The sequence below is a fragment of the Aptenodytes patagonicus genome, chromosome 4 (genome assembly GCF_965638725.1).
Source record: "Aptenodytes patagonicus chromosome 4, bAptPat1.pri.cur, whole genome shotgun sequence".
Taxonomy (NCBI): Eukaryota; Metazoa; Chordata; class Aves; order Sphenisciformes; family Spheniscidae; genus Aptenodytes; species Aptenodytes patagonicus.
Genome location: NC_134952.1, coordinates 58,981,190 through 59,006,112, shown reverse-complemented (window position 1 = coordinate 59,006,112; position 24,923 = coordinate 58,981,190). Strand labels below are relative to the sequence as shown.

Below are 24,923 nucleotides of genomic sequence, written 5' to 3'. Positions count from 1 at the left end.
GAAACTTGTGTGAACCTGTAACTTTCATGTTACTGACATTAATGCTGAAATTTTATCTCTTCTTTTCATTGTTTCTTTTCTCACATTGGAATTCTTTTATTCCAACAGTTTAATAGGTCAAGTCTCCTGACCCCACCCATCTCTGATTTCCAACTGTATGATCTACAGTCCTCTTGTTCTTAAGTATTCAAGATGTCACGCGTCAAGTAGTTTTTATTTTCCCTTCAGTAATCTGTGGTATATGTCAGGACTACTGTTGCTGGCTGTCAAATGCATTTTTCCAAAATCACTTTTCCTACTCTGGTGTTAAGTAATTGTTTTCTTTGCTTGAAGCTGAAATTTAAAATTGGCTTTCTGGAAATTAGAGCAACAGAGCACCGTGAAGAGAACCTTGTGATAAAATAGACAGCAAGGAGATCTTACCAACAGAATACGCGGTGGCTGTAAATTTCCACAGTAACTCGTGGGCAATATTCTGTGAACATGGATGAAGGACTTGGAATAATGGGTATCCTGTTATGAGAGCTGTGAGGCTTGCAGGGGTTACTTTATGTTCTGATGTTATCAGACGTGATGCTGAGGAGGCAAACTTTTTTTTTTTAACCCAGAAGCAAGCTTGAATTAAAGAATCCAGGAAGTATCAGGGAACACTTCATATATGCTTGCTCTGTATTCCTTCTCTCCTAGGCATGTGCCTGTCGTCTTTTTTGGAAACAGGATAGTGGTCTCAAACAGTTTTTGGTCTGAGCTAGTATGACCATTTGTAAGGTTTGGATGACCAGTAACTGCACCTAAAATGGAAATAATCAGTTGCAGAAAGTTGTTTGTTCCTAGGGCATCCTATCTTGGAGTCCAGCTTCCTGCTTCTACAAGCAGCTGCATTATTGTTCCCATTAATAATCACAAATAGTAAGTTAATAAATAACCATTCAAACTGAATAATACACAGGTAATATTGTTTCGTTTGGGTTTTTTTGCAATAATTCAGAATCCCACCTTTCTGTCATAACCTTTCTAATTTCTAAATGTGTTTCCAACCTTCTTTGTTTGATCTTGCGCTTATGTTGACCTATGGCTTGGGCAATTCTCCCTAGATACTTGTTGCCAGGTACTGCTCTGTCACTACTGGGTAAGTATGCTCACTCTTAGCTCTCCATTCCACTAATTATTTTAGGGGCTTATTGTCTTTACTTGGTTTCTGATAAGGCCCTCTTTCCCCCTCTCTCTGTTTGTTAAAATCTGATCCTTTTGAAGAAAGGTAAGACTCTCAGTATGCCAATTTCTTCTAGTACAACTTTCCCTTTCACCCTGGCCCAGAAGCTGTTCTCAGTCAGATGGAAGACTGTAGTGGGTGCACTGAGAAGAATCTTCCCCCCCCCCACGAACCCAAAAAGTGACAAAAATGTCCTAAGCAATCAGATTATTTCATCAGTGCATTTACAGCACCGTAATAGATTGAAACTCTGCTAAAACATCTGTTTCCTGACAGGTTAGGTTCATTATTCCTGAAGTAAACTTCCAGAAAATGGCTTTGTGCCCTTAACAGTAAGAATTCAACAGGCTGGAGATCAGGCTGACTGCTAAGTGGAAAAGCTAATGCTTTTTTGTGAAGGCACAATGCAGCCACCTGTGTACTATTACAGTGTGGAAATTAGTCATTTGTCTGGTATAGCTTTTGGTCTGACAAATTCTGGAGGTAATAAAACAGTCCTCATTTTTGTGGGTTTTTAAGTCATCTTCCCTTCTCTCTCCACCCACAAATGCCATGCACATGCCTCTTTTAACCATGCTGGTTTTGTACTGTTGGCTGAACTTGCTTATATCAACTTGTAGAGGGTTGGGTTTTTTTCCCCCTACTTACAGATGAATTTCTGAGGGAGGAATTCGGTTACCCTTTGTGCTTCCTTTGCTCTATGGTTCTATAATTCAAGTTAAAACCAATACCAGGTTTAGGTCTGTAATCCTTATATTCTTTTAGTTCTTCATTTCTAGAATGAAGGAACACAAAATGGCCCCTTTTTGTGGCTACGTTTCTTCTTCTCCAAAACAGGAAAAAGCAGGCGATGATTAAATCCAAGCAGTTTGATTTTACATCAGTGTGCAATCCATTCACTTGAAGAGAACCCCTTTTCAAAAGCCTAGCTGAGTAGGCTACAGCTGAGTATATTTGTTGGTATCCAGACAGGATTAAAATGAAGCCTGCTCCTTGAAAATGTGCTGGTAGTTGTAGAGAGATCATGCTTTTTTTTTTTTTTTCCTGTTTGTGAAGTGTTCGTTTTGCAGGGAAACTCCTGTTGCTTCTCTCTTTCTTGCATTGGTGGAGAGGAAAAGAACCTTAAAACAAGTCTTTTTAGGAGAGCTGGGAAACTGAAGACAACTAGTGCCCCTTCAGATCTGCCAGTTGTTGAAGTGCATCTCACACTTTCATGCTTTTACTTACTGCCTCCTGCCCTATCTGCCTTGAGCAGTGGAATGATTTGCTTCACAGTAGTTTAAAGTCACAACCACGGTCATCAGCTGCTGAGATGAACAGGGTATTTCATGCCACACAACTGTCGTTACAGTTCTCGTTAGATCAGTGGCGTAGCATGGTTGGTGTCGAACCTGCCATGCCTCCATTTTGCTGCCTTTTCTCCTGTGTTGTTTCTAGTGCTTTTGCTGTTGGCTTTTTCCCCCACCTGCTGTTGGGGGAAAGGAGGGTGCTGAAACCTCTGCAGTTCAAGAGCCCCAGTGGCTAAACTCCTCTAGACCTATCATAGGTTGACACTAGCTAGTGTATTGAAAAACAGGCTTCCAGTTAATAAGGGAAAAGGTTTCTGAATCTGCTCGGACCTTGCCACCAACATTGGGTATTGTAAATGTCCTCCTCACTCAGGACTGTGTTTTCTTTTTATATTTATGGGGGTTTTTTAAAGGTCAACTTAACCTGAAGCCTGGAAGCAGCTTCATGAGTGCACCTTCTGCGCTTGCAGAACCCTGTTGCAATGCTTGCAGTGTTGACAGTGGCTGTAGAAACTGGGAGAGAGCTGAGTCCCACTGAAGCGAGGGGATAGCCTTGGTAGTCATCTCCAGTGAGGCAAGGGACTGCTGTAGAGCTTGGCTTTGGGGAATTTAAAGCAGAGAGATCTCTTGCGCTCGATAACAGTGATGCGTGTTGTTAAGTTGTCAGGCCCTGTGCAGTTAAATGCAAACCACAAACAGTGTGTTTTGCCTAATAAATGAAATAAGAACTAGATAATGTGCAACAGCACTATGAAGAGTGCGTTATACAGAGTTCTCTTGCTCCTGGGGAGGTGGTGTACGTGCTTCAGTTTGAGGGTGAGGTACTTGGCTGAACGCTTCTGCCCAGCAGGGTGGTGTCAAGAGCTTAAGAACACTGAGAATTATGTGCAATGAAAAATACTTATCATTCATGTGTTGCTGGTCGTTGCAATGCCATAGAGGATTTATCTTAAAGAGCAAAGAATCCAGAAGCAGTATTTTCAGGCATTTGCCCGGGTTCTATTTTTATGAATTACAAGAGCACATGGAGAATAAATGGGTGGCTGAGGCCCCCTAGTGCCACCAGAGCACACTGCACTCCTCAGGCACAACGGCCACAAAACTGCACTTTGTATTAAAAAAATAAAGGTAAATATAAAGAAACACTTGTTAGGCTAAAATGCCTTATGATGTACTAATTGTTCACATGCAATTGTTTCCTCACTGGAAACATGAATTCCCCATCATTTATTTTTCACGTCTTGTTTCGCAAAGCAGTGCAAAAAGTGAGAGAGGATTCTGTTTGCAACCATTATCGTTAATATTTGCGTTGCAGGCAAAAAAACTATACAGGGAAGCTGAAGGCTTGTGTGGTAAATTTTTTACCACAGTTATATCTCTGCCCGAGAATGACTGGGAGGAAACACTATGCAGCTAGTGGTATCTGATGCTGTGCTGTATTATATAACTTGGGGCTGGGAGGGATGGGGAAGAAAAAAGTGCCAGTGAGGGAGGAGCGAGATAGTTGTGGGGTTTTGTTTTGTATTTGTGGTTATTAGCCATGTGGTTTTGGTTGAATTGCTAAGACCTTGAGAATCACTTCCAAATGCTATGATCTAAGATACAGCAGTGTGGACATATGTTAGAATAGATTCCCTTTGTGCTTAAAATTTAACTTAAAAATGTATATTCACAACTAGCGTAAAGTAGTACAGAACTGTCCTTCTAGGAAAAAGGTCAGGGTCTAGAGAATAGCTCCATGTAAGGTAACTTAATGGTGGCCTCAGGCTATTATTAAAACAGCTCTTTTCAGTATTTCTGTGTTGCCCTAGTCTCAGATTTTGTTGGAATTGTAGCGTTTGTCAAAATCTAGCTATTTACTCTTGTGACAAATTTTGGCATTCCATCAGGTGTGAATAGCAGCTAATAAAGCCTTTATTAAAGAAATTAATTTTGGTGTCTAGTCAGCTAGTTGGCTTGTTACTCTCACTAGTCTGTAATGCTCGCCCTCATTTTGCTGTTGCACAAATTTTTAATAAGCAAGAGAAGGTGGTGAGCCTTGTCCAGAACGCTATTGTGTATTATTCTTTAACAATGAATTAAAAAAATGGGGATGTAAAGTTAGGCCTTTATAAGTAGATATGCTTTGTTTTCTGGACATTTTGTAAACCAGTGTCTTCATAGATAAAGTTGCCGAACAGACCTGAAATGTGCTCTGAGGGGGAGTGGGCAGGAAATGAGGAGGGTAAAAACTTAAAAGGAATCTCTCTGCGTGACATTAGATCTGTGCCTTTTGTTCTCATTTTGGGTGCACTTTGGAAGCCTAATACTGGTGGTCTCTGTACAAATTCCTGTTCACTTGTTCACAGAAACTCCTCTTTAGGGCTATCAGTTCTTATAGTAAATGATAACTTTTGTCAAAATACATAGTTATGTCAAAATGGTTTGGATGGTAAACGTCATCGTTTCTTTCCAAAGATGGTAAGGTTGATGCTTCCAAGGTAGTAAAACAAAATGTGCTGAAAGTGAAGTTTTCTGCCCTTTCTTTTGTTTCTTGTTTTAGATGTTGAGATGATCAAAGACTGTAGGTATGATCTAGCCGTGCCTCTACACTATCTCCTAGATATATGCTCCAGTTAACATCTGAGTTTCAGAAATGTCTGTTCAGTTCAACTTTTCTATGAACATCAATAGCAGACCTAGGAAGCACAAATAAAAATAAAGGAGGGTTGGGATTTTTTTTCCCAGATTAGTTGAGGTATATGTCATCGTTCCTATCACAGAGAATATTTTATACTTGGTCACCATTTTCTGCTGTATTTAAGGACCAGTTCAGGGTGAAGAAACCTAGTTGTGGGATACTGAGGAGTTGTGTATGGCACTGAACATACTCTACCATATTCAGTGTTGATCCCTTAAACTGTTCTGGAATTGTAAATGTCTCACTTGTGTTTGGAATAGCTGTGGAACACTCTACATTTTTACAAATTAAAAAGGGAAACATTCAGTGTAACATGTGGTTTTTCTGAGGTTTTTTGATATGGTTTTGTTTTGGTTTGGTTTTTTTGCAGTTCTTCAAGGATCTTATGCATAGCGTATGAGGTTTTGCAAGGTTTGCAATATATGAACAAACATGGAATGGTCCACCGAGCACTCTCCCCTTGCAATATTCTTTTGGATCGAAAGGTACAGCTACAGGAATAAATCTATGTTTTTGTTTGGTTTTTGTTTTTTCCTCTTGCTGCCAACAAGTAGCATGCTATGTCATATATGGAGACTGGGCAGTCACAGCCCTTCTGATGGGGAAAAAATTGCATGTCTGGAAGGGTGTTGGGTTTGTTTGTTTTTTAAAACTACAGTTTTCCCGCATTTCCTAAATTTCAAATGTATTTCAGATTTTATTTTTCTCTTTTCCCATTTTCTTCTCTCCCAAACCACTTCTTTCACCCTTTTCTTCTTAAGGTGGTAATCTCAGTCTACTTGTCATCATTGTAATTAGTTACAAGACCTTCCTAGCTGTTTGAATAGGAAAATATTTCTTCTGGCTAAATAACTGTTAATAATATTTCCTGTTTTTCATGGTGATCTGATATTTGACTTTTAAGATATCAACATATTTCTTTGTTCATGGTAAATTATTAAAATTCCAGTGTCTGTCAATTCTGTTGTCACAGACTATTGAGTTGGCAGTGTGAAATACAGGTTCTGCTCATAAAAGCTGAGAGTTATTAATTGCTGTTGTACTCGGAGCAGTCGCTTCATCTGAACTGACGGCTAAAGAGCTTAACCTGTCTGCATAACCCCTCTCTCCTTCCCCTTCTTACTCAGTTTGGATAGAATAGCTAGATTCTCCCCTTAGAAGGCAGAAAGAAAAGAGGAAGGAGGAAGGAAGGAACACTGTTTTTTATATACTTGTAAAAAAATGAAAATCATAATAATGCTCTAACAAGCAAAAGTACTTCAGGATTTTAAGATACTCCTAAAATCAATAAAAGAACAAAAGAGGGCCATGAGACCATAAACTTCTAAACTTTTCCCCTGCACTTTGAATAGCTTGCTGATGTAGCCTTCACTGTTGCACCATATGCAGGCTGGCTGCGTATAATTCAAAATCTAGCAGAAACAATACCTCAGTTCAACTTCTGTGCCTATTTTTTGTAGTTTTGGTGTTAACTTTCTACCTCCACAGAATAAAAGCAAGCACCTGGAAAACTTGTTTGTTTGAAATGTGTTGGTACAGTTAAGGAGAGCAAGATAGTAATGAGTTGATGGGAAGGACTGGAGGAGCAAGGCTGGGTAAATGGAAAATTTGGTAATGGTAAATGGAAATGAAAAGGTGAGGGAATAGTGGTGATACTTAGGGAGCTGTAGGATTCAAACAGGATTTTGAACAGTTTTCAAACAGGAAAGATGTTCAATAGAGTATTTAAGCCTTTTTAATTTATTGAAATTATATTGTAACTTACAAAGTTCTGATTTTCTTGTGTGTTCCAAACAAGGTGATTACTTAATGCTCTTGGAAAGTAAAACCATTAGAAATAAGCACCTTATTAACTTGCAGTGGAGTTCTGCATAATGAGACAGAAATGTAAGAGGGTGACTTTTTATAGGTATCTGTCTTCTGACAGCTAATACAAGTTGAATTTTTTTTTTTTTTTAACTTAAACACAGATTCTTCCAATGTTGGATTCTGCTGCTCTTGATCATTTATTTTTTCCTTTTTAGGGACATGTGAAGTTGGCTAAATTTGGGCTTTACCATATGACTGCTCAAGGTGTTGATGTTGATTTCCCTATAGGGTAAGGATGTAATGACATAATACAAATATATCAGGGATGTATTTTTTCAGGCAATATATTTATGTTTTGAGGAATCATCTTCAAAAATGTGTTGTATGCACAGGTTATAGGTTGCTGTTTTAATTCATATCTGTTTCATACACCCCTTACATAGAAGCTTTTGGTAATGTCACTGAAGAGGTTATCATCTGACTAGGTGAAATTAATGAAAGACAGAGAATGGGTACCATGCAAGCATGTTACTGTAACAATATGATGTCAGTCCTTATTGCCTAGATTTGCCTTCAAATGCTGGTAGTTCCCTGTGGCTCGGGTTCTGGAGGTACAATCTTTTTTCAAATTTAGGAAAAAACACAATCAGTGCTGCACTATTGCACACCACTGTAGGCCTCTTGTCTCTTTATCATTTTGTGATTTATTTTCAAGTTATCTTACTGTCTAGCCAAAGTGACATGCTTTGTTGTACTGTTTCCTTGCCACTTTTTGGTTTTTTGAGGTGTCATGTGGTTTACAATTGAAATACTGAGCAGATTCTTAAAGACGTGCCCAAAAGAGGTAATAATGTTTCCCTTCAAAAGGTGATGTCAGATTTTTTTTTTAAGTTTTATAATGGAATGGATTCTTGACAGAAAAAGCAATAATGTTATTTTTAAATGATCTAGCAGCAGGTAGAATGTGTCCTCAATACCTTTTGTTACTTTTTTTACAAATTCAAAAGTTATTTGATGGGAACACTGTCAATGGAGGGGAATACTGCCACCACCCCCAAAACGGGTCTAGGATACGTTTATTTAATGTACTAGTGCTGAAACTCAATGTACGTTTTCTTTGAGATATGTAGACATACTATTTTGAAAGCTGCTGTTATTTCCTCTCACAAAAAGATAGAGCTAGTGATTAAGATTTGACCTTTTATGAAGTAGGCACTTACATATTTTGCAATTGGAGTGAAACATTGCTGCAATGTGTAAATTTTGACCAAATAAAATAGAACAGTCTGCATTGCTATGAATTCTAGTTTCTTAGAATGCAAAATTATTTTGATTACTGTAACTGAAAGGTAGGTTTTTTTGGACAGACGGGACATAACTTAATGTTGCTGCATCTTTCTAGGTACCCATCATATCTGGCACCTGAAGTAATTGCGCAGGGAATAGTCAAACCAAGTGATCATACTCAGTGTGAGAAGCCTCTGCCTTCTGGCCCTAAATCAGATCTGTGGTCTCTTGGTATAATATTATTTGAGCTTTGCGTGGTATGTAAGAGGATAATTCTCTTGATTGTAACTCTTGGGGAATAGTTACATTAACTTGATTGCTCTTGAGTCTGGGGTTAATGACACTTTGCCCATCACCCGAGTCCAAATATCAGAGTATGTTAGCCATTCCTACCTGGACAGTATTGGTGGTGGTTCAGTAGTAGGATGCATATTGGCTTGGTATATGTGTTAACCATGAAGGGCAGCTGCCTGTTAAGCCACAATGATGTGATTGCATTATCGAATTCTTAGCGAGGACTAGCTTCTGAACCAAGAGGTCTCTCTAGAAAATTTGTTGTTTTAATTGTGCTTTTAAGCATGAAACAACTATTGCTGTCATGCCCTCATTCTCCTTGGAAAGGATGAGAAACTAATAAAGTTTCATGGAGAGGAAGAGAAGGGTGAATCTGCTTTATCACCAGAGTTTAAAGAGCAGCTGTACAGAATTAAGGGTTTATTTGGAAAATGCTTATTTGACTCTAGAAGTTGCAATAAATTATGACAGCATAATCTTTACTATTTGTATATCTTAAACTGGACTTCTTTCATTCAAAGACAGCAACATTCTGTAGGGAGGTATGATCTAGCAAATACCTCAATATTGATATTTAGTCTCACTTAGATAACTATATTGTCAGACAATTGCATGGTCAAGAACCTGTTTTATATAGTGATTAGATCAGGACATTGGAAATAGTCGTCTTTTGCATGTTCTGCTCTTCTGTAAATTTGCATAGTATTCATAGGTCATTATTTATTGTTTTGAATAAGTACATTTTCTTAAAAATGCAATAATGATATTTTTTGAAACACCTTTAAAGGGATTTTCAGATGACTTTTCAAAAGCACTGTGCAATAATACAAGCTATGATGATTACCATGTTTAGTAATTAACTACCTTTGTTCATGCTCACATTGGAAAAAATACAGTTTTTGAAAGCCTGTTAGTGAATTAATAATAAACCTGCAGGTTTGCTAAGGCAGCTTGGGGCTTTGTTTTGCATATTTTTTTGGTTTTGCATTTGTTCCAGTTAAGAGACGTTATAAAATGATACATTTTTTTCTTTATGATGGCATGAAACTGTTTCTGGTATAGTTGGGGTAAATAATGTTTTCTGTTCTCACAGATAGTTTTCCTAAATCTAAAATTCATGTGTAGAAGCTTATTTCACTGTCTTTGTATATAGATGGGTGTATGCTATCTAAATATTTTTATGTGGTAGCATTCAACTGTTGATTTGATCTTGTTATTCATTTAGGGGAGAAAATTATTCCAGAGTTTGGAGATAGCAGAAAGATTGAAATTTATAATTATGTTAGGTAAGTAGCACAAAATCAATTTTTTAAGTTTCCAAGCAGTTCTATAATTAGAGCTTTACAGACTAGTCAGCTTGTGATGCTCAGACCTAAGGCACTTTACCTTCGTCAGCTTTCATCTCCAGAATTAAATAGGCATTTGAAGCATGGTTGCTTGTCTAGGTAAGGTACAGAGGTGGGTGCCAGGAAAAATAACTTTGCAGATGAGCTATGAGTATGTTAGAGTAAGGGCAAACTATAAAAAATAATTGCTTAGGAAAGGTTGTAATTTTGATGGTTACTTGTTGTTTTGTGTTGCAGGAGGTTTCTGAAATGAGTTAGAAATTGTATAACACTAAATAAAACTGTCCCCACACTAGCAGTGCTTGTGTACCAAATCCCAAGCAGGTCGAAGCAGGACTCAAATAGGAAGGCAGAGAATAAAAAGACTATCAAACATGACTGTAGATACGGAATTTTTGCTTGATGTAAATGAGTCTGGAAGTGGGACTATTTTGTGGCTTTTAAAATTTGATTTCTTGTGGGGTTTAAGTATAAACCACGGGGAGGGGAAGGGCATGAATTTGAAGCTTTATCAGTGTTGTGGTTTAACCCAGCAGGCAGCTAAACACCACACACCCATTCGCTTACTCCCCCCCACCCAGTGGGATGGGGGAGAGAATCAGGGGTAATAAAAAGTAAAATCTGTGGGTTGAGATAAAGACAGTTTAATAGGACAGAAAAGGAAGGGAAAATAATAATAATAATGGTAAAAGAATATACAAAGCAAGTGATGCACAATGCAGTTGCTCACCACCTGCTGACTGATGCCCATCCCATCCCCGAGCAGCGATCGCTGCCCCCCCGGCCACGTCCCCCCAGTTTATGTACTGAGCATGACATCACATGGTATGGAATGTCCCTTTGGCCAGTTTGGGTCAGCTGTCCTGGCTGTGCCCCCTCCCAGCTTCTCGCTGGCAGGGCATGGGAGGCTGAAAAGTCCTTGGCTTAGTGTAAGCACTACTTAGCAACAACTAAAACATCGGTGTGTTATAAACCTTATTCTCATCCTAAATCCAAAACACAGCACTATGCCAGCTACTAGGAAGAAAATTAACTCTATCCCAGCTGAAACCAGGACAATCAGTAAGTTGTTATTATCCAGAGCAAATAGTGATACTGTTGAAGTTAGTTACCGTCAGTAGAGACATCTTTTTCATTCAGCAGTTAGTGCTCAGGTGCTGAAATTCTGACTGTTTTGGTTAAGTGATTTGTTAACAAAGCTTCCTGAAGTATTTCAGTCCCCTCCAAGTTGAATGCAAGTTATTGGTAACCTTTATCCACTGAAAAACATTCATGTCCTGACTTGGGAATTATTTTCTCAATAATGTGTTGAAAACAAGTTATAAAATACTGCTAGTATTACCTGCAAGTAGCAACAAAATAAAAATTACTTTGAGCTTCTATATGCAGGTATTCTTAAGTTCTTTCAGGGATTTTTTTTTTTTTTTTTTTTTTTTTTGTAAGTGGAAAGACTGTTTTAAGTTATTTGGAAGAAACTGGCACTCTGGATTTACTAAGCCTGCAAAAAGATTTTCACTGTTAAATTAGATGCGCTACTTAACTTTCTTAGGCTTCAATTTTCTGTCTGCGTAGGTGATAATAATTTTCATTTCTAATTTTGAGAATTCACTCTCAGGTGATGTGGCAATGTCAATAAAAAGCCAAAGTTAAGTGCTTTTTACTGGGGTGGGGCTTTATCTGATATCCTGTTTAATTGGTATCACTTATTTCGTAGTCTTTAACTTTTTATTGTTCTGTTTGTTTTTCAAAGGCTGTGTAGATGATATTGTAACTGTATTGGCTGAAGAACATGGTTGCCTTGATATTATTAAGGTTTGTGGAACTAGTTTGCTCTTCCATGCTGTGTTATCCAAAAAATTTTATTATTGTTGCATAGCATTTCACATATATGTATGTTTGGTTTTTTTTTTTTACTTATTTGGTCCCTTGATGTATTGCAGTATGAGGAAAAATTTTGAAGTCTAAACTATATATCTAAGATCCTTTCAAATAGCCAGTGCTGGTAATATTCATTCTTTCCTAAAATTACTGACAATCTCAGTAAATGTTAATGCTCTCTGGATAGTTTAGTAAGTTATAAATTTTCTTTAAAGTGTTGGGGGTTAAGTATTTTTCTTCTAGAAATTTAGCCTTCTATCTGGTCCACTTTACACATTCTGATAGTGTAGGTTTATACAGTTCAACTCCTCCCCACCCCAAAAATTAATCACTGAATTTTAGTGTCTGTATATTTTGAGACATTGTGTGAAGGGATTCTGACTATTAGCAGAAGGGAGTTCTCAGGTACTGCATTGTTTCAAGCTGGGTACAGAATATCTAAATTAAAAAATAAAAATAAAAAGCCACATACATTGCAAACTTTTCAGATTTTTTTCTTTCCCCCCAAAGCAAATTCAGGGTTGGGGGGTGAGAAAAGTAACTTTCCCAGCATTTTGGTCTGACACAGCTAACCTCGTATGTGTAGGTGTGAAATTTTATTGCTCTCAAAGGAATAGCCTGTGTGTTAAAAGTTAAGTGTGAGCTAAGTGGCTTGCTGAATTAAGATAGTAATAAACAGACCTCCTCCATATTTTTCTTACATTCCAGGACCTTTCTGAAAATATTATAGCTCTACTGAAGAAATGCCTTACATTCCAACCTTCTAAGAGGCAAGTATTCAGTCCAAATGCCTAGTAAACTCTACTGGGATACTATGAAATTAGAAGACCTGTGGCTGAACCTTTTCTGAAATACTGACAATTTGTGCTACCTATAAGAAATTCTTGGGTTTGTTGCTTTTCAATGTTTAAAGGACAAGAATTGCGGGGGGCCGAAATCAAATGTGCAAAACCTTGAGATTGAATCTGAGTATTTTGGGGGAAAACTATTCAGACGTTTGATTCCATATCTGGAAGTTCGTGGTGGTTACTATAGCTCTGTTGTAGCCAGAATTAGGGCTGCTTTCTTCAAATCTCTTCTTTCAAAGTACTTTTTCGTTATGTCAGTCTACCACAACTTTCTTCTGAAAACTGAAGTATGCTGCTGTTCTTTAATCAAGGCTTTGCATTTGCATTTTTCCATCTCTGATTAGAGGAATTAAAGGAGAATTAATAAAATAGTTGCTATGTACATTAAATGCAGGCGAGGGCTGTAAACAGACTGCGTGGTGTGTTATGCATCATGAATTGAACAAAATTGGTAGATATTTTTGCTATTAAAATTTCTGAAATCCAATATAATTTAAAATAACTTGCTAATATTTGTTACTGGGGACATTTCTTCCTGAAATGTAACATTTTTGGAAGCACTTTACTCTTAGTGTTTTATTCTCTTTTCTTAATTCAAGGCCAACTCCAGAGGAATTGCTGCATGACAGTTTGTTCAGTGAAGTATCCTCAGTATATCCTCCCTTCCACAAACCTGCTGGTCTGTTCTCATCTTCTCCAAGGTGTGCTAATTTAACGCTTCCTGAAGACATAAGTCAATTATGTAAAGGTAAAAGCAAGTAGTGGGATAAATGTCATTGGATGGGGAAGGAAAATAAAATGCTTTCACATTTTCTTTGAATACTTTGTTGGAGAGAAACTATTAAATGTTCCAATACTACATTCTTGTACTAAGTTGTTTAACGGGCAGAGATACGGGCAAACATGTTTTGAGGGATGCAAGTCAAAGGAGGGCATCTTGATTTTGTGCTTCAACCTGTGGGAATAAATAGTTATCACTAGTATTCAAGTCCAGCTTGGAATATCAATGTCATCTTTTGCCTTTAGAATTTGGACATGTGCATGTACAAGGTAGGTTTTTTTCACTCAATTGTGTTGTGAATTGGTAATTGGATTCTGCTGGATCATAGCACGAGATGATTTTTGGAAGTATTGGAAAACTAAATCCTTGTGAAAGAGGTCACATTCTAGAATAAAAGACGACGTTTCTAAGTTTAAAACTACAGTATGCTGAAAGTGTTACCACTCTTAAGTCCTCATTGACTTTTTCTGATGAACTCAGAGATTTCTACATGTTTAGAAAATCTCATTATACAATTTTTGGAGACTAAGATTTTATACCTTGTTAGTATGGGTATGGTATGTGAAGGGAAAATAGATTATAACTACTCAGTATGAATCACTAGTTTCTTATTTTTACTCTTAGCACTGTGTTGTGTACAAAATAGTGTTTGGGGTTTTTTTAAAGACACATGAAGCAAAAGTCCACACTTAAATGTATTTATCTGATTGGTTCTATTTTCTGGCACCAAGGCGAAATGCAGAAACACTTTTTTTTTTCTGACTTCTGCCCGTCTGCTCTTTTCTTAAATCTTCTGAAAGGGCACTTGCAAAGGGAAGATCACTTTTTTCCTCTAACTTCACATTAAGGTCTAGGACCTTTCAAGCATAATAATTTTTTTTTCTCCACAATATGTGTTTAGGGTGGTAGGAAGAAATACAAGCTGCCTAAAAAGCTGTAACTCATTTTTGTGTGGTTTCTCCTAATAGATGAAGATAGTGATTACCTAGCAGAAAGATCAATTGAAGAGGTTTATTATCTCTGGTGTTTGGCTGGAGGAGACCTGGAGAAAGAACTTGTCAACAAGGAAATCATTCGATCAAAGCCACCTGTCTGCACACTTCCCAAGTAAGGAAGGAGAAGCACTTTACGGGAAAGGAGGATAGATGGAGAAGGCCAGTGATTCTGAGAGAACATTTTGGTTTGGTTTTTAGTTTCAAGACCTGTATGTGTGAAAAATACTGAAAATAGCGTGCTTGAACAGCAGGAAATCATGTCACTTCCCCTCTTACCCAATTTAAGGCGTTATTTGAATGCCTTACCTGTCGCCTAACTGCACTTCAGATTGCTTTCTGAAATTTGAAGAAATGTAGGCGAAGTGCAAAATACTGAACTGGGAATCCCTAAATTTAGCATATTTTCCAATAGCATTAAGTTTTAGCAAAAATGTCTCCCTGTGCTTCAACAGCATATTTGTAATTGTAATTTAATCTTTTGCTACATTCTGTAGTAAATTCTCACATTCTGAATTCCCTTTCACAGAGCAGCAGTGCTGAATGGACAACCCAATTATTCAGCAGATCAGCTGATTACTTTTTTTTAAAATGCTTAGTTTTATGACTTATAATTCTGTAACAGCATTTTAGTCATTACTACTTTTATCTTACTGCTGCACAGGTTGCAATTTTATGTAGTATATTCATGTTTTAATCCTACAATCCGATCTTAATAAGCTTAATTATGTGTCCATATAGATCAATTTTCTGGTTCTGGGTTTTAAAAACACGCAAAATCAGTGTTCAGCTAAAATGCAATATCTTGAAAAAGAAGGTGGAGCTAGATTTTAAGTGATGTTTTGGTGGCAAAATTGATGTGAGATTTTGAGGGATTGCCTATTTCTGTACCTGTAGGTGAATGAATGTGCTTTTGAATTATGAGGGGAAAACATTTTTTGTCATACTATTCATCTTGAAGATGAGGAGTTAATTTCAAAATGCAATCTAACTCGATCTTCTAAGTGATAATGAGAATGTTAGCTTAATTTCTGGAAATCAATTTCATGTTGTAAGCTTTAAAAGTATCACCAAATAGACAATTTGTGTATACTCTTTCTTGGATGCATTTATATCCTTAGATGGACTGCAACAGAAAAGGTCTAGGTCAGAGTTTTGCTTGGCTTTTGTCATGATGGGAAATGACTTCCATATGACAATAATGTTTTATTTTTGCTTTTCGCAATAAATGGCAGTCCTGGTCTGTGCCAGGTCAAGGAATAAAAGGCAATATTAATCCCATATCTCATTACTTTTCCTTTGTGTGCAAACCAAAGTTATAGAAAACCTGAAATGTGCCTTTTTACAGCAAAAACTGTTTGAATAATTTAAGGTGATTGTACATTCCCTTGACAGCAGGTTTCATGCCATGCAGAGTCAATACAGTATACTTCTAAGAGCTAGTTTTAAAGAGGAAACTGATTGATGTAAGAATTTTCTATTTTTTCCTAACTCAAGTCTTATGTTATAAAACAACCTGGTTTTTGTTCCCCCACCGACCCACCCTTTTGAAGCTTTTTATTAGAAGATGGTGAGAGCTTTGGGCAAGGACGAGATAGAAGTTCCCTCCTAGATGACACAACTGTGACATTGTCTCTGTGCCAGCTCCGAAATGTAAGAAGAATATTGTGCACTTGTTCTTCTGTCTTCACTGCAGAAACATTTGTTTAAAGGGAATATGGAACAGCAGCTCCTACTGCTGTTCCTACAAATGACAGTGTTATTGATTCCAAGAGAACACTTCTCGGCCTCCAAGTCAGATTCTGATTTATGCTATTAAACTGCTTCGTCTGCAAAAGCTTACTAAATTTGATTTATCTTCTGTCCCTCCATCCCCTTCCTGTGTCCCTCCCTTTCCTTATTTTTGTTACTTTCTTTGTTCTGGTGTAGCCCAAATAGTTCTGTAGTACCTGGTATTCTCCACAATTGCTAAACTAATTGAACAGTGAGTGTCATCTTGCATTCTTTAATTCCTGTCTGTAGGTGGCTCACAATATTCAGAAGAAAGATCAACTCAATTCAGCTGCAGCTCCTTAAAGGCTTTATACTTAAAGTTGGATATCAAGTTTCCAGTATTTAATTACTAATCTTTGGAATATATAGCTATGAAACAACTAGTTCAAAAGATCACTTCAAAGCATTTTGCCAAAATGCAGTAATGCAGTTTTCTTCCATCTTCAGTGGAAAAATCAACATATGATAACTCATAATTTTGCCTGATGTAATGATCAGTTACAAGATTCACTGCGTATGTCACTGAAATGTTTTAATTGTTCACGTCTTTGCACATGTAGAGCTTTATTGCTGTAGAATTAGAAATTTATGCAGCATTGTTTGCAGCTTGCTTTTTATAGTAGTGAATGCAATTCTGTCACAGTCTTTATAAAAAACCTTTCCATATGATTACAGGGGTTAATATAGAAAGGAAGGTGACTCCTGAAGTCTTGATCTCTGCCACCATTACCTTAATTTTGGGGGCAATGTGGCAAATACTGTGTAAACATGTTTCTTCAGTAGAACTTTGCATTATTTCACACAAATGCATGAAAACAGACCGAAGAACTGGGTTATTTTGTTTGCTTGGTTGGTGGGGTTTGGGGGGCAGGGGGGAGGTTAAGGATATGCAACAGCTATTTTAAAGGTAATATGCACTGCAGCTCCTACTGTTGTTCCTACAAAAGGGCAGCTTTTAAGGCTTTTTTTGAAACTTTTTAATCTGTAATTTTGGATATTGCTGCCTACTTCTACAAATACAGCAGCAAATAAGTATATACTGAAGTTTCATTTTGGGGAAGATACAAGCCTGAACCTTGCAGTTAGTTGAAATAAATTTTTGAACTATGCAATTCTTCAAACATCTTTCATAGAACAGAGCATGATGCTTATAATAAAAAGAGGATCAGTACTGAATGAACTCAGAATGAACTATTCTGTCAATCCCAGGAGGAACAGGCTGAGTGCTGTATGCCTTTAAGTTAGGGATTGAACTGCAAAACAGAGCACTGCAGGGAGGATGCTATTAAACATTAATCACGATGCACCAAAGATGTCTGAAACCTTCAGGCAAAAGTCCAGGCATGCTAGTCTATCACCTTTCCAGAGAGCGTCTGTATTTCTGTGCAGCTTTCAGATGCTGCTACTAAAAGGAACTCAAATTTGCATAACTCTTGAACTGATTAAAAACATAAAACCAAGTTGTGCAGTTGCTTTGCAGCTACTTGGATAGGAAGTCCATGTAGAAAATGAGGAAAATAAAAAGAACTATGCAATACTATTGACCCATTAATCCATGGCCCATAGAAGCTATTTTTTGTGTGGAAATAGGTTTATGAATGACATGAGTGTTATCTTCAGGCAGAATAACTTCCATCAACTCAAAAAGCCCGTATTAGCAAATGTTTTTAGCGTTAAAGGCTGTATGTTTCTTTGCTGATGGAGGACTGAGCTAATGCTTAAGTCTCAAGGCAAGCTACTAAATTTGACAAATGAATTGCTAATGAATAGTTTTTGTATTCCACTAAATGTTTCCACCTGAATTCTGAGCAGCATTCTGATAATGAATTATTTTTATTCTTCGTTTCAGAGACTGAAAGATGTTGGTGGGGAAGCATTTTACCCATTGCTTGAAGATGAGTAAGTGTGTGTTTAAGTTTGTACATATATAAGGGACTGAATTTTGAGTTATTAGTTTGAGTGGCACACTGCACAGCTAGACACAACTGTCTTCCAAAAGCAAACCTAACATGTCCTTGTTTGGCTCTTAAAGTCAACTAGAGTTCATAAGTACTCCGCGCTGGTGGACTTAGGGCCCTGATACCAAACTGAGGATCCTAGCCTGTTTCTCTGTTCTGGAAATCGACTGTTTGTGCTGAATATTCAAAATTATCCATTTATATTTGTTTCTGACGCAGAAATGCATCACAGGATACTCTTTTTTTTTTTTTCCAATGATTTGTGTTTCTTGCTGTTTACTACTACTATCCTAACTCTTTTTCCAGCCAGTCAACTTTACCTCATTCAAATAGTAGTAATGAGCTGTCGGCAGCTGCTAGTCTTCCTCTGATCATCCGGGAGAGGGACACAGAGTACCAGCTAAATAGAATTGTCCTGTTTGACAGGCTGTTGAAGGTATGGAATCTTTCTGATGCTGGATAATTGGATTTGGTCTGTTAATTAGAAGATTTTTTAAAGGACCAAGTAATTGAAGAAAGAAGCAGTGATACAAGAGTCCACAGTGGGAAAGGGGGAAGAAAACCCTACAGAAGTATAAGGAGATTGAAAATAAAAATATGAGAAATAGGTCTTTTCAGTAGTGATTAATATGAAAGTAGATTTTAAAGTATGCACATGAAAATAGAGCTGCTGCTAATACCTGTTATTTACTGAAGAAAATACTTTTGCATCCTCTATTTCATAACAGACTAAGCTATTATAGGTATAAATATGCCTGTAACATTTCTGCATTTCCAAGTAGTAAGGTGCTTGAAAACAATACCAGTCTTTACTGTAACAGTGCCATGTTAGAAATATGGCTTTTATACCGGGGGGGGGGGGGGGGGGATACCAGTCCCTAATTTACTTACATGCAGAGAGATGGATTCTTGCTTAAGAATGAGAGAGAGCTGATGCGCGTCATCAAGCGCAGTACTTAGGAAGGCATAAACTAGAAATGTTTAATAAAACAAAGTTGGTTACATAGTATGAAAAAAAACATATAACGAAGAAAAAACTTTTAATAAAAATTTGGATTAGTAAATTTATATATCCAGAATATACCAAAGCACATGAACATATTTATGAGAAGGAGTGAGTATTTTAACAACAAACAGTAGTCCTCCATCCAGGCCTTCCAGTTAGGAATGAACTTCACTTGTAAAACTTGCATTCACTGTTCAGGCTGACAGTATTTGACCGTTGGGGGAAAGACCTTCCCAGGATTGGAATTTGAATTGTTTCAGTTACAAGGTAACATTTTTTGCTGTTAATATCTTCTCTTTGAAGGCCTACCCATATAAGAAAAACCAAATTTGGAAAGAAGCCAGGGTTGACATCCCTCCTCTTCTGAGAGGCATAACCTGGGCTGCCCTGTTGGGTGTTGAGGTAAGGGTAATGGGAGGACGTTTGCGGAAGTTCCAGTACTGACTGGGGAGGGAATGGGATAGGAATGGGATTGACAGGGAAGCTGGAATGGATTTGAAGATTTGGCAGGTAGAATTACTGGAATTTCAAATAAAATGAGTCATGAAATTGTGTGAACAAAGACAATGTTCAGACAAACTTGTTTCTTGTCTCTAGTATTATTTGATTTCAGAGAACGTATGTAAACTTGACTGCCTTTAATTTGGATTATGGGATGGAAAAATACTAGCCATACAGCCAAATTTTGCTAGATTGTTTAAATACGATTGGTAGCTAACAGGTTTTTTTGTTTTGATTTTTAATATTTTTGACAAATACAGTTAGAATCCTTCTGCTCCAGTCAGCAATAGTTGGGCAAAACAGGATGAAACATATCAAATGTATTTTTCTCACCTACCAATCAATGCACTTCCTCCAAAGACTGGAGAATAAATAAATTAAATGTAACCCTTTTGGACAAAGGACTGGAAAGGAATGCCCCAGAAACGAGGACTCCTCACAGAGATCGCTTGACTACCTTGCTTTTGCATCCACCCTGCTTGCAATCTGCAATAGTGCAGCAAAGAGGTTCTTATAGATAACACATTCCAGGTTATTTAGGCTATTTAGCTTAGGACATGATCTGCTGAGTGCTATGTAATATGACCAAAAAAAAAGCCGTAAAGGTAAAGAACAACTGCTGGTCAGGGTTGTAGCCTGGGTCTTAGGAGATGAGTCAGTTCTCACGCTTCATCAGCTTACCGTCTGTACAATGCAGGTAGCGTTTCCCTGTCCCATAACATTAAGATGGACTTGTGAGCATGCCTGTCTTGGGATTCATGCAAGGACAGGCTACTTAAGAGTAGTGTATATTGGTAATATCAATATAAATTAACAGGCAGCTGGTTTCAGTGCCTTTACAGAGATGATGCTGAAAGCCACTTGCCAGTGGCTGAGGTAAGCACTGAATTTAAATTGAGAGCGTCTCTTAACTTGAAAATGGAAAACTGTATCAAGTACACAGCTTTCTGCGTAAACAACTGAAAATTGCTGAAGATCGTACTGAGGAGGTCAGAGAAAGGTCTATGTGTCCTGAATTATAACAGAATGAAGATGATTTTGTTAAAATTCAGCTGTCAGAATTTTCTGTACTTTGGGAAATTTTTTTCAGGGAAAAAGAAGTTGCTAACTAAAGCACCTAACAAAAACAGTCAACTTCTGTATATCAGCGTGTACCTTGTAATATGCGTTTGTCTTAATAAGGGCTTTCTAAATTCAAGTATTCTTCTTCCACGTTTAGGGTGCCATACAAGCAAAATATGATGCCATTGATAAAGACACACCAATTCCTACAGACAGACAAGTAAGACTTCCGGTGTTATCAAATATTGTCACTTGAAGTAAGGCAAAGATCTTTTCCACCACAGTCATTTGCCTATTACAGCAGATGTGGCTGATAATACTAAAAGGGTTCTCCCTGTCCTCTAACATTGATGCTGTAGCAAGAATCTTGCAAAACCGATAGGAACAAGTAGTTTAATTCAAATTATAACATGTGGAAAGTGAAATCCTCTTTTACTTCAGAATCTCTGTTTCTGTAGCAGCAGCAAAGTGTAGTGAACAATATTTCCGATGTACCGTTAAAGTCCTGTTTTTATCGAATGTTTGTTGTGCCTGTTGGACCTTGTACCAGATAGTGCTGAGTACCCTGACATCCCGTTAGGTAAGCTGTGCTTCACAGAAATGGGTTCTTGAGCAATTTGGTTCTCCAAGAAGTCTTGCCAGACATAAAAAGACATCACGAGCAACAGCTGTTCCTTTCGGCTGGGTGAAGAAATATTTTCCATCAAATTGGGTACAACATTCTGAGAACTCTTGATTTGATTATCCTTTAGAGCAAAGTGATATTAGCATCTGAAATGAGTCCAAAAATTGGGTCAGAAAAAAACTAACTGTAATCTGCTTTCTGCCTTTTTCAAGGGTTAGAACCCTTTTAAAAATACGAATTTGGGAAAAGAAAAAGATCTCTGTTTTTAATCTTTGACATGGCTGTTACAGTCCCCTGTCCCCTTTCAGTTTTCGTTTTTAGAGTGATGGAGGAAGCAGATTGTGTTTATGATGGTGGCCTGACCTACGTTCTTTGGCTGACTTCCACCTCTAGTGTTGCAAGATTGCTGTAGTGCTACCTCACTTATCCTGATTTCTCTTTATATTATATGCTTGGCTGTGGTGCAGATTGAAGTTGATATTCCTCGTTGCCATCAGTATGATGAATTGCTGTCATCACCAGAGGGTCATGCAAAGTTTAGACGTGTATTGAAGGCCTGGGTTGTTTCCCATCCTGATTTGGTGTACTGGCAAGGTGAGTTTGACTAGTTGGCAAGGTCAGATAATTAACTGGAAAACTATGGCTGACTTAAAAATACCTCCCCCTCTTCCCCCCCCTCCCCCTAGTGTAAGCTTTTTTTGAGTGCTTTTCTTCATGTTTCTCTTGAAGAATTAATCTGTGGGTTATTGAAAATTTAGATCCTAATAACTTATATTTAATTTGTAATGCAAAATTGTCCCACTCTTTCTTATATGTTTACTCTCCTTAAGTTTCAGTCACTTTATTTAAAAAAAAAAAAAAAAAAGCCTGTTGCTTACTGTTCAGTTCCAAGGTAAAACTGCAGAAGTTACTGAGCGAGTTCTTGGGATGGTAAATTGCATTTCTTGGAAGCCTTGGCAGAATAATCAGTTCAGCTTTATAGTTCAACAATTTGAAATCCTCTCTGTTTTCATGCATTGATTTCACAATTGTTCTCAGCATTACATGTGAAGCCTGACATTGCAGAATTATAATCAGTATCAAGTACGCAACTTTTCATGATAAATTCATTAATTTATCTTGTGCATTACAACGAAGGAGCTCTTTATGCTCTTTCTTCATGGCTCCTCTCTCTTTAGGTCTTGACTCTCTTTGCGCACCATTTCTGTACTTGAATTTTAACAATGAAGGTGAGTACATTTTTCTGCTGGGGGTGAAGGGGAAGCACAGTCTGTCATCTGTATATAGTTGTAGACAGATGTGTTTTCACATATATGGAAACTTTCTGTAGCTACAAAGGAATTTCAAAGCTCTTGTTGCCACAGGTCAAAAGAAATGATTGGTTTTTGAAAAGTGTATGTGGTGTACTGCTCTTCAAGCAGGGGTTCAAACCCTGTGTTTATTGCCAAGTACAATAATGAATATATAATAAAAAGCACAAATAACCTTGGTTATAGAAAAGCAAGAAGTGCTTCTCTAGTACTTGTCTTTTTCAGTGAAGCTGTAGTTCAGCCTTGTTTAATGTGAATGCATTATTTGCTAACCTAACTGTTAACCTGTCAGACTAGCTTTATTCAGAAAAGCTGATGATGGTTTTAAATGCTTAAAAGCTTATCAGACCAGCTTTGGATATATGGCCTTTATCTTCTTAGAATGTGATTTGTTCAGAACAGGTCTAGTCCAATCTTCTAGTCTCTTGCACCGGGCTTTCTTTATATAAGGTCTGTGTGTGGGAAAACTAGTTTCTTAGGACAATGACTCTTGTTATGCCTACTGTGCATACTAATTTAAATATTTCAACAGATTTTTCTTGCTCTTGGACATGTTCCTATACAGTTTGATTGTAGAACCTGGTTTCCTTCCCATTGAAGCAAAATATAATAATACTGAATTATGTAAAATCTTGTGTTCTGGTTTACGAACTTAATTGTACACATTTGGCTCGGATACTTAAAAAGTGGTTTCAATGCTAGAAAAGTTGTAACACAGAATTCATTTATAACGTGATCCTATGTCATATTTGCTATAAATCTGACGTTTTGCTTAGAAACTTCCAAAATTATATTTATTGTCTTTGGACAATTTACAACAAAACCCGTATTTCTTTTTTATATCTGTGGTCTAGCACCATGGCTAAGAATTGTATTACAATAGATTGTCTCTCAGCCAAGTTGCCAGGAATTAATCAAGGGGATAAACACTTAAGTTTTTTCCCTCTAATCTCTATTTGGTATGTACATGAGGAGCTGTTGAGAAATTTAAAATGGTTTTGTCCATCTTTTTGACAGTATTTTAAATTATATTCCACACTGTGTTTTTTCTTCTGAATTCTATCGTCTTTAGTCTCTGAGCTGAAGTAACAGACGAGATGTGAGTCTGATGGGGCATAAAAACTGGGTGTAAGTTCTATAGGAGAAAACCCAGAAGACTGCAACAATGCAGTTGTCTGAAACTGTCTTCTAAAATTTTATTCATCCAGGGACCTTTACTTTTTGATACAAACATCACCATGGCTTTCCAAACGTCATCTCATTACTTTGTCACTGAGAAGTATGGAAATAAACTCAGAGCAGATCAGGTCCAGCCAGCTATTTATTGATTACTCAGTGACAGAAGGAGACTTTTTTAGGAGCTTTTAAAATTCTTTAATGAGGAATGTGTTTTACAATCATTTTTGTGTATAGATTGATTTAAGTATTTATGCTTATTACCTGCTTAATAATGAACTTTTTTAGGTATACTTATGTTTCTACCTCTGTAGTTGCATCCATTTTTCCAATTCTTTCAGCTCTGGCGTATGCCTGCATGTCTGCTTTTATCCCCAAGTATTTGTATAACTTCTTTCTGAAGGATAATTCTCATGTTATTCAAGGTAAGTCAGTCCCTTTTTTTTTTTTCCCCCTTGTTCTAAGAGAGGTAGAATTATTTCTGGATCTATAAATACACTTTTTCAAGTGGTTGTAAACTTGGAACACAATTAGAATCACACTGTAGAAATACCCACCTATTTCTTTCAAAAGCTTTATTTTAGATAAATAAGAACAACAGCTGTGCAAAAAAAATAGGAACAAAATAAGTGGATAAAGATTCAGGCAGGTGAAAAAACCCAACTGCGCGCACACACACGCACAAAGTTCTGTGTAATATCCAAGGTAAGATTCAGTTGACCATGCAAAGTTGTAAGATGAGGAAGTAGTCTTTCCCGTGTTTAGATTGTAAAGATCTACCCTTCAGGTGATCAAAATCATACTGTTACAGGAGCTGTTTTGACAATGAGGGAAAACGAAGAGGAACAGTACAAACTAGGGACTCCTCAGAAAATGGAAGTTACAGTATTCATAGAGTTAGGGATTTGAGGGGAATTTCTTACTGAACAGAAGATAACGTCATTCAACAAGAACAGGAGTTTGGGAACCCTGAGGAATAATGTTCCATAGTTCAGTCTTCAACAACTATATAGGTAACTCAGAGAAATTAAAACAATAGCTAGGAGGTAACTCTCTGTTCTACTTGAGAATTAATTGTAAATTTCATGGAAACAC

General features: G+C 37.3%; 1 protein-coding gene across 2 annotated transcripts in view; it reads left to right on the top strand.

The window, feature by feature from the left end:
- TBCK (TBC1 domain containing kinase) overlaps window positions 1-24,923 on the top strand; it is a 116,584-nt gene that overhangs the window by 27,838 nt on the left and 63,823 nt on the right. For both annotated transcript variants that reach the window (XM_076336856.1, XM_076336858.1), the window contains exons 4-19: window positions 5,553-5,667; window positions 7,207-7,280; window positions 8,394-8,535; window positions 9,798-9,858; window positions 11,669-11,730; window positions 12,505-12,566; window positions 13,244-13,392; window positions 14,394-14,532; window positions 15,971-16,070; window positions 18,040-18,089; window positions 18,455-18,584; window positions 19,458-19,556; window positions 20,875-20,937; window positions 21,810-21,936; window positions 22,521-22,571; window positions 24,170-24,253. In XM_076336856.1, the coding sequence (XP_076192971.1) occupies window positions 5,553-5,667; window positions 7,207-7,280; window positions 8,394-8,535; window positions 9,798-9,858; window positions 11,669-11,730; window positions 12,505-12,566; window positions 13,244-13,392; window positions 14,394-14,532; window positions 15,971-16,070; window positions 18,040-18,089; window positions 18,455-18,584; window positions 19,458-19,556; window positions 20,875-20,937; window positions 21,810-21,936; window positions 22,521-22,571; window positions 24,170-24,253 (1,508 nt within the window). The remainder of the gene's footprint in view (window positions 1-5,552; window positions 5,668-7,206; window positions 7,281-8,393; window positions 8,536-9,797; window positions 9,859-11,668; window positions 11,731-12,504; window positions 12,567-13,243; window positions 13,393-14,393; window positions 14,533-15,970; window positions 16,071-18,039; window positions 18,090-18,454; window positions 18,585-19,457; window positions 19,557-20,874; window positions 20,938-21,809; window positions 21,937-22,520; window positions 22,572-24,169; window positions 24,254-24,923) is intronic.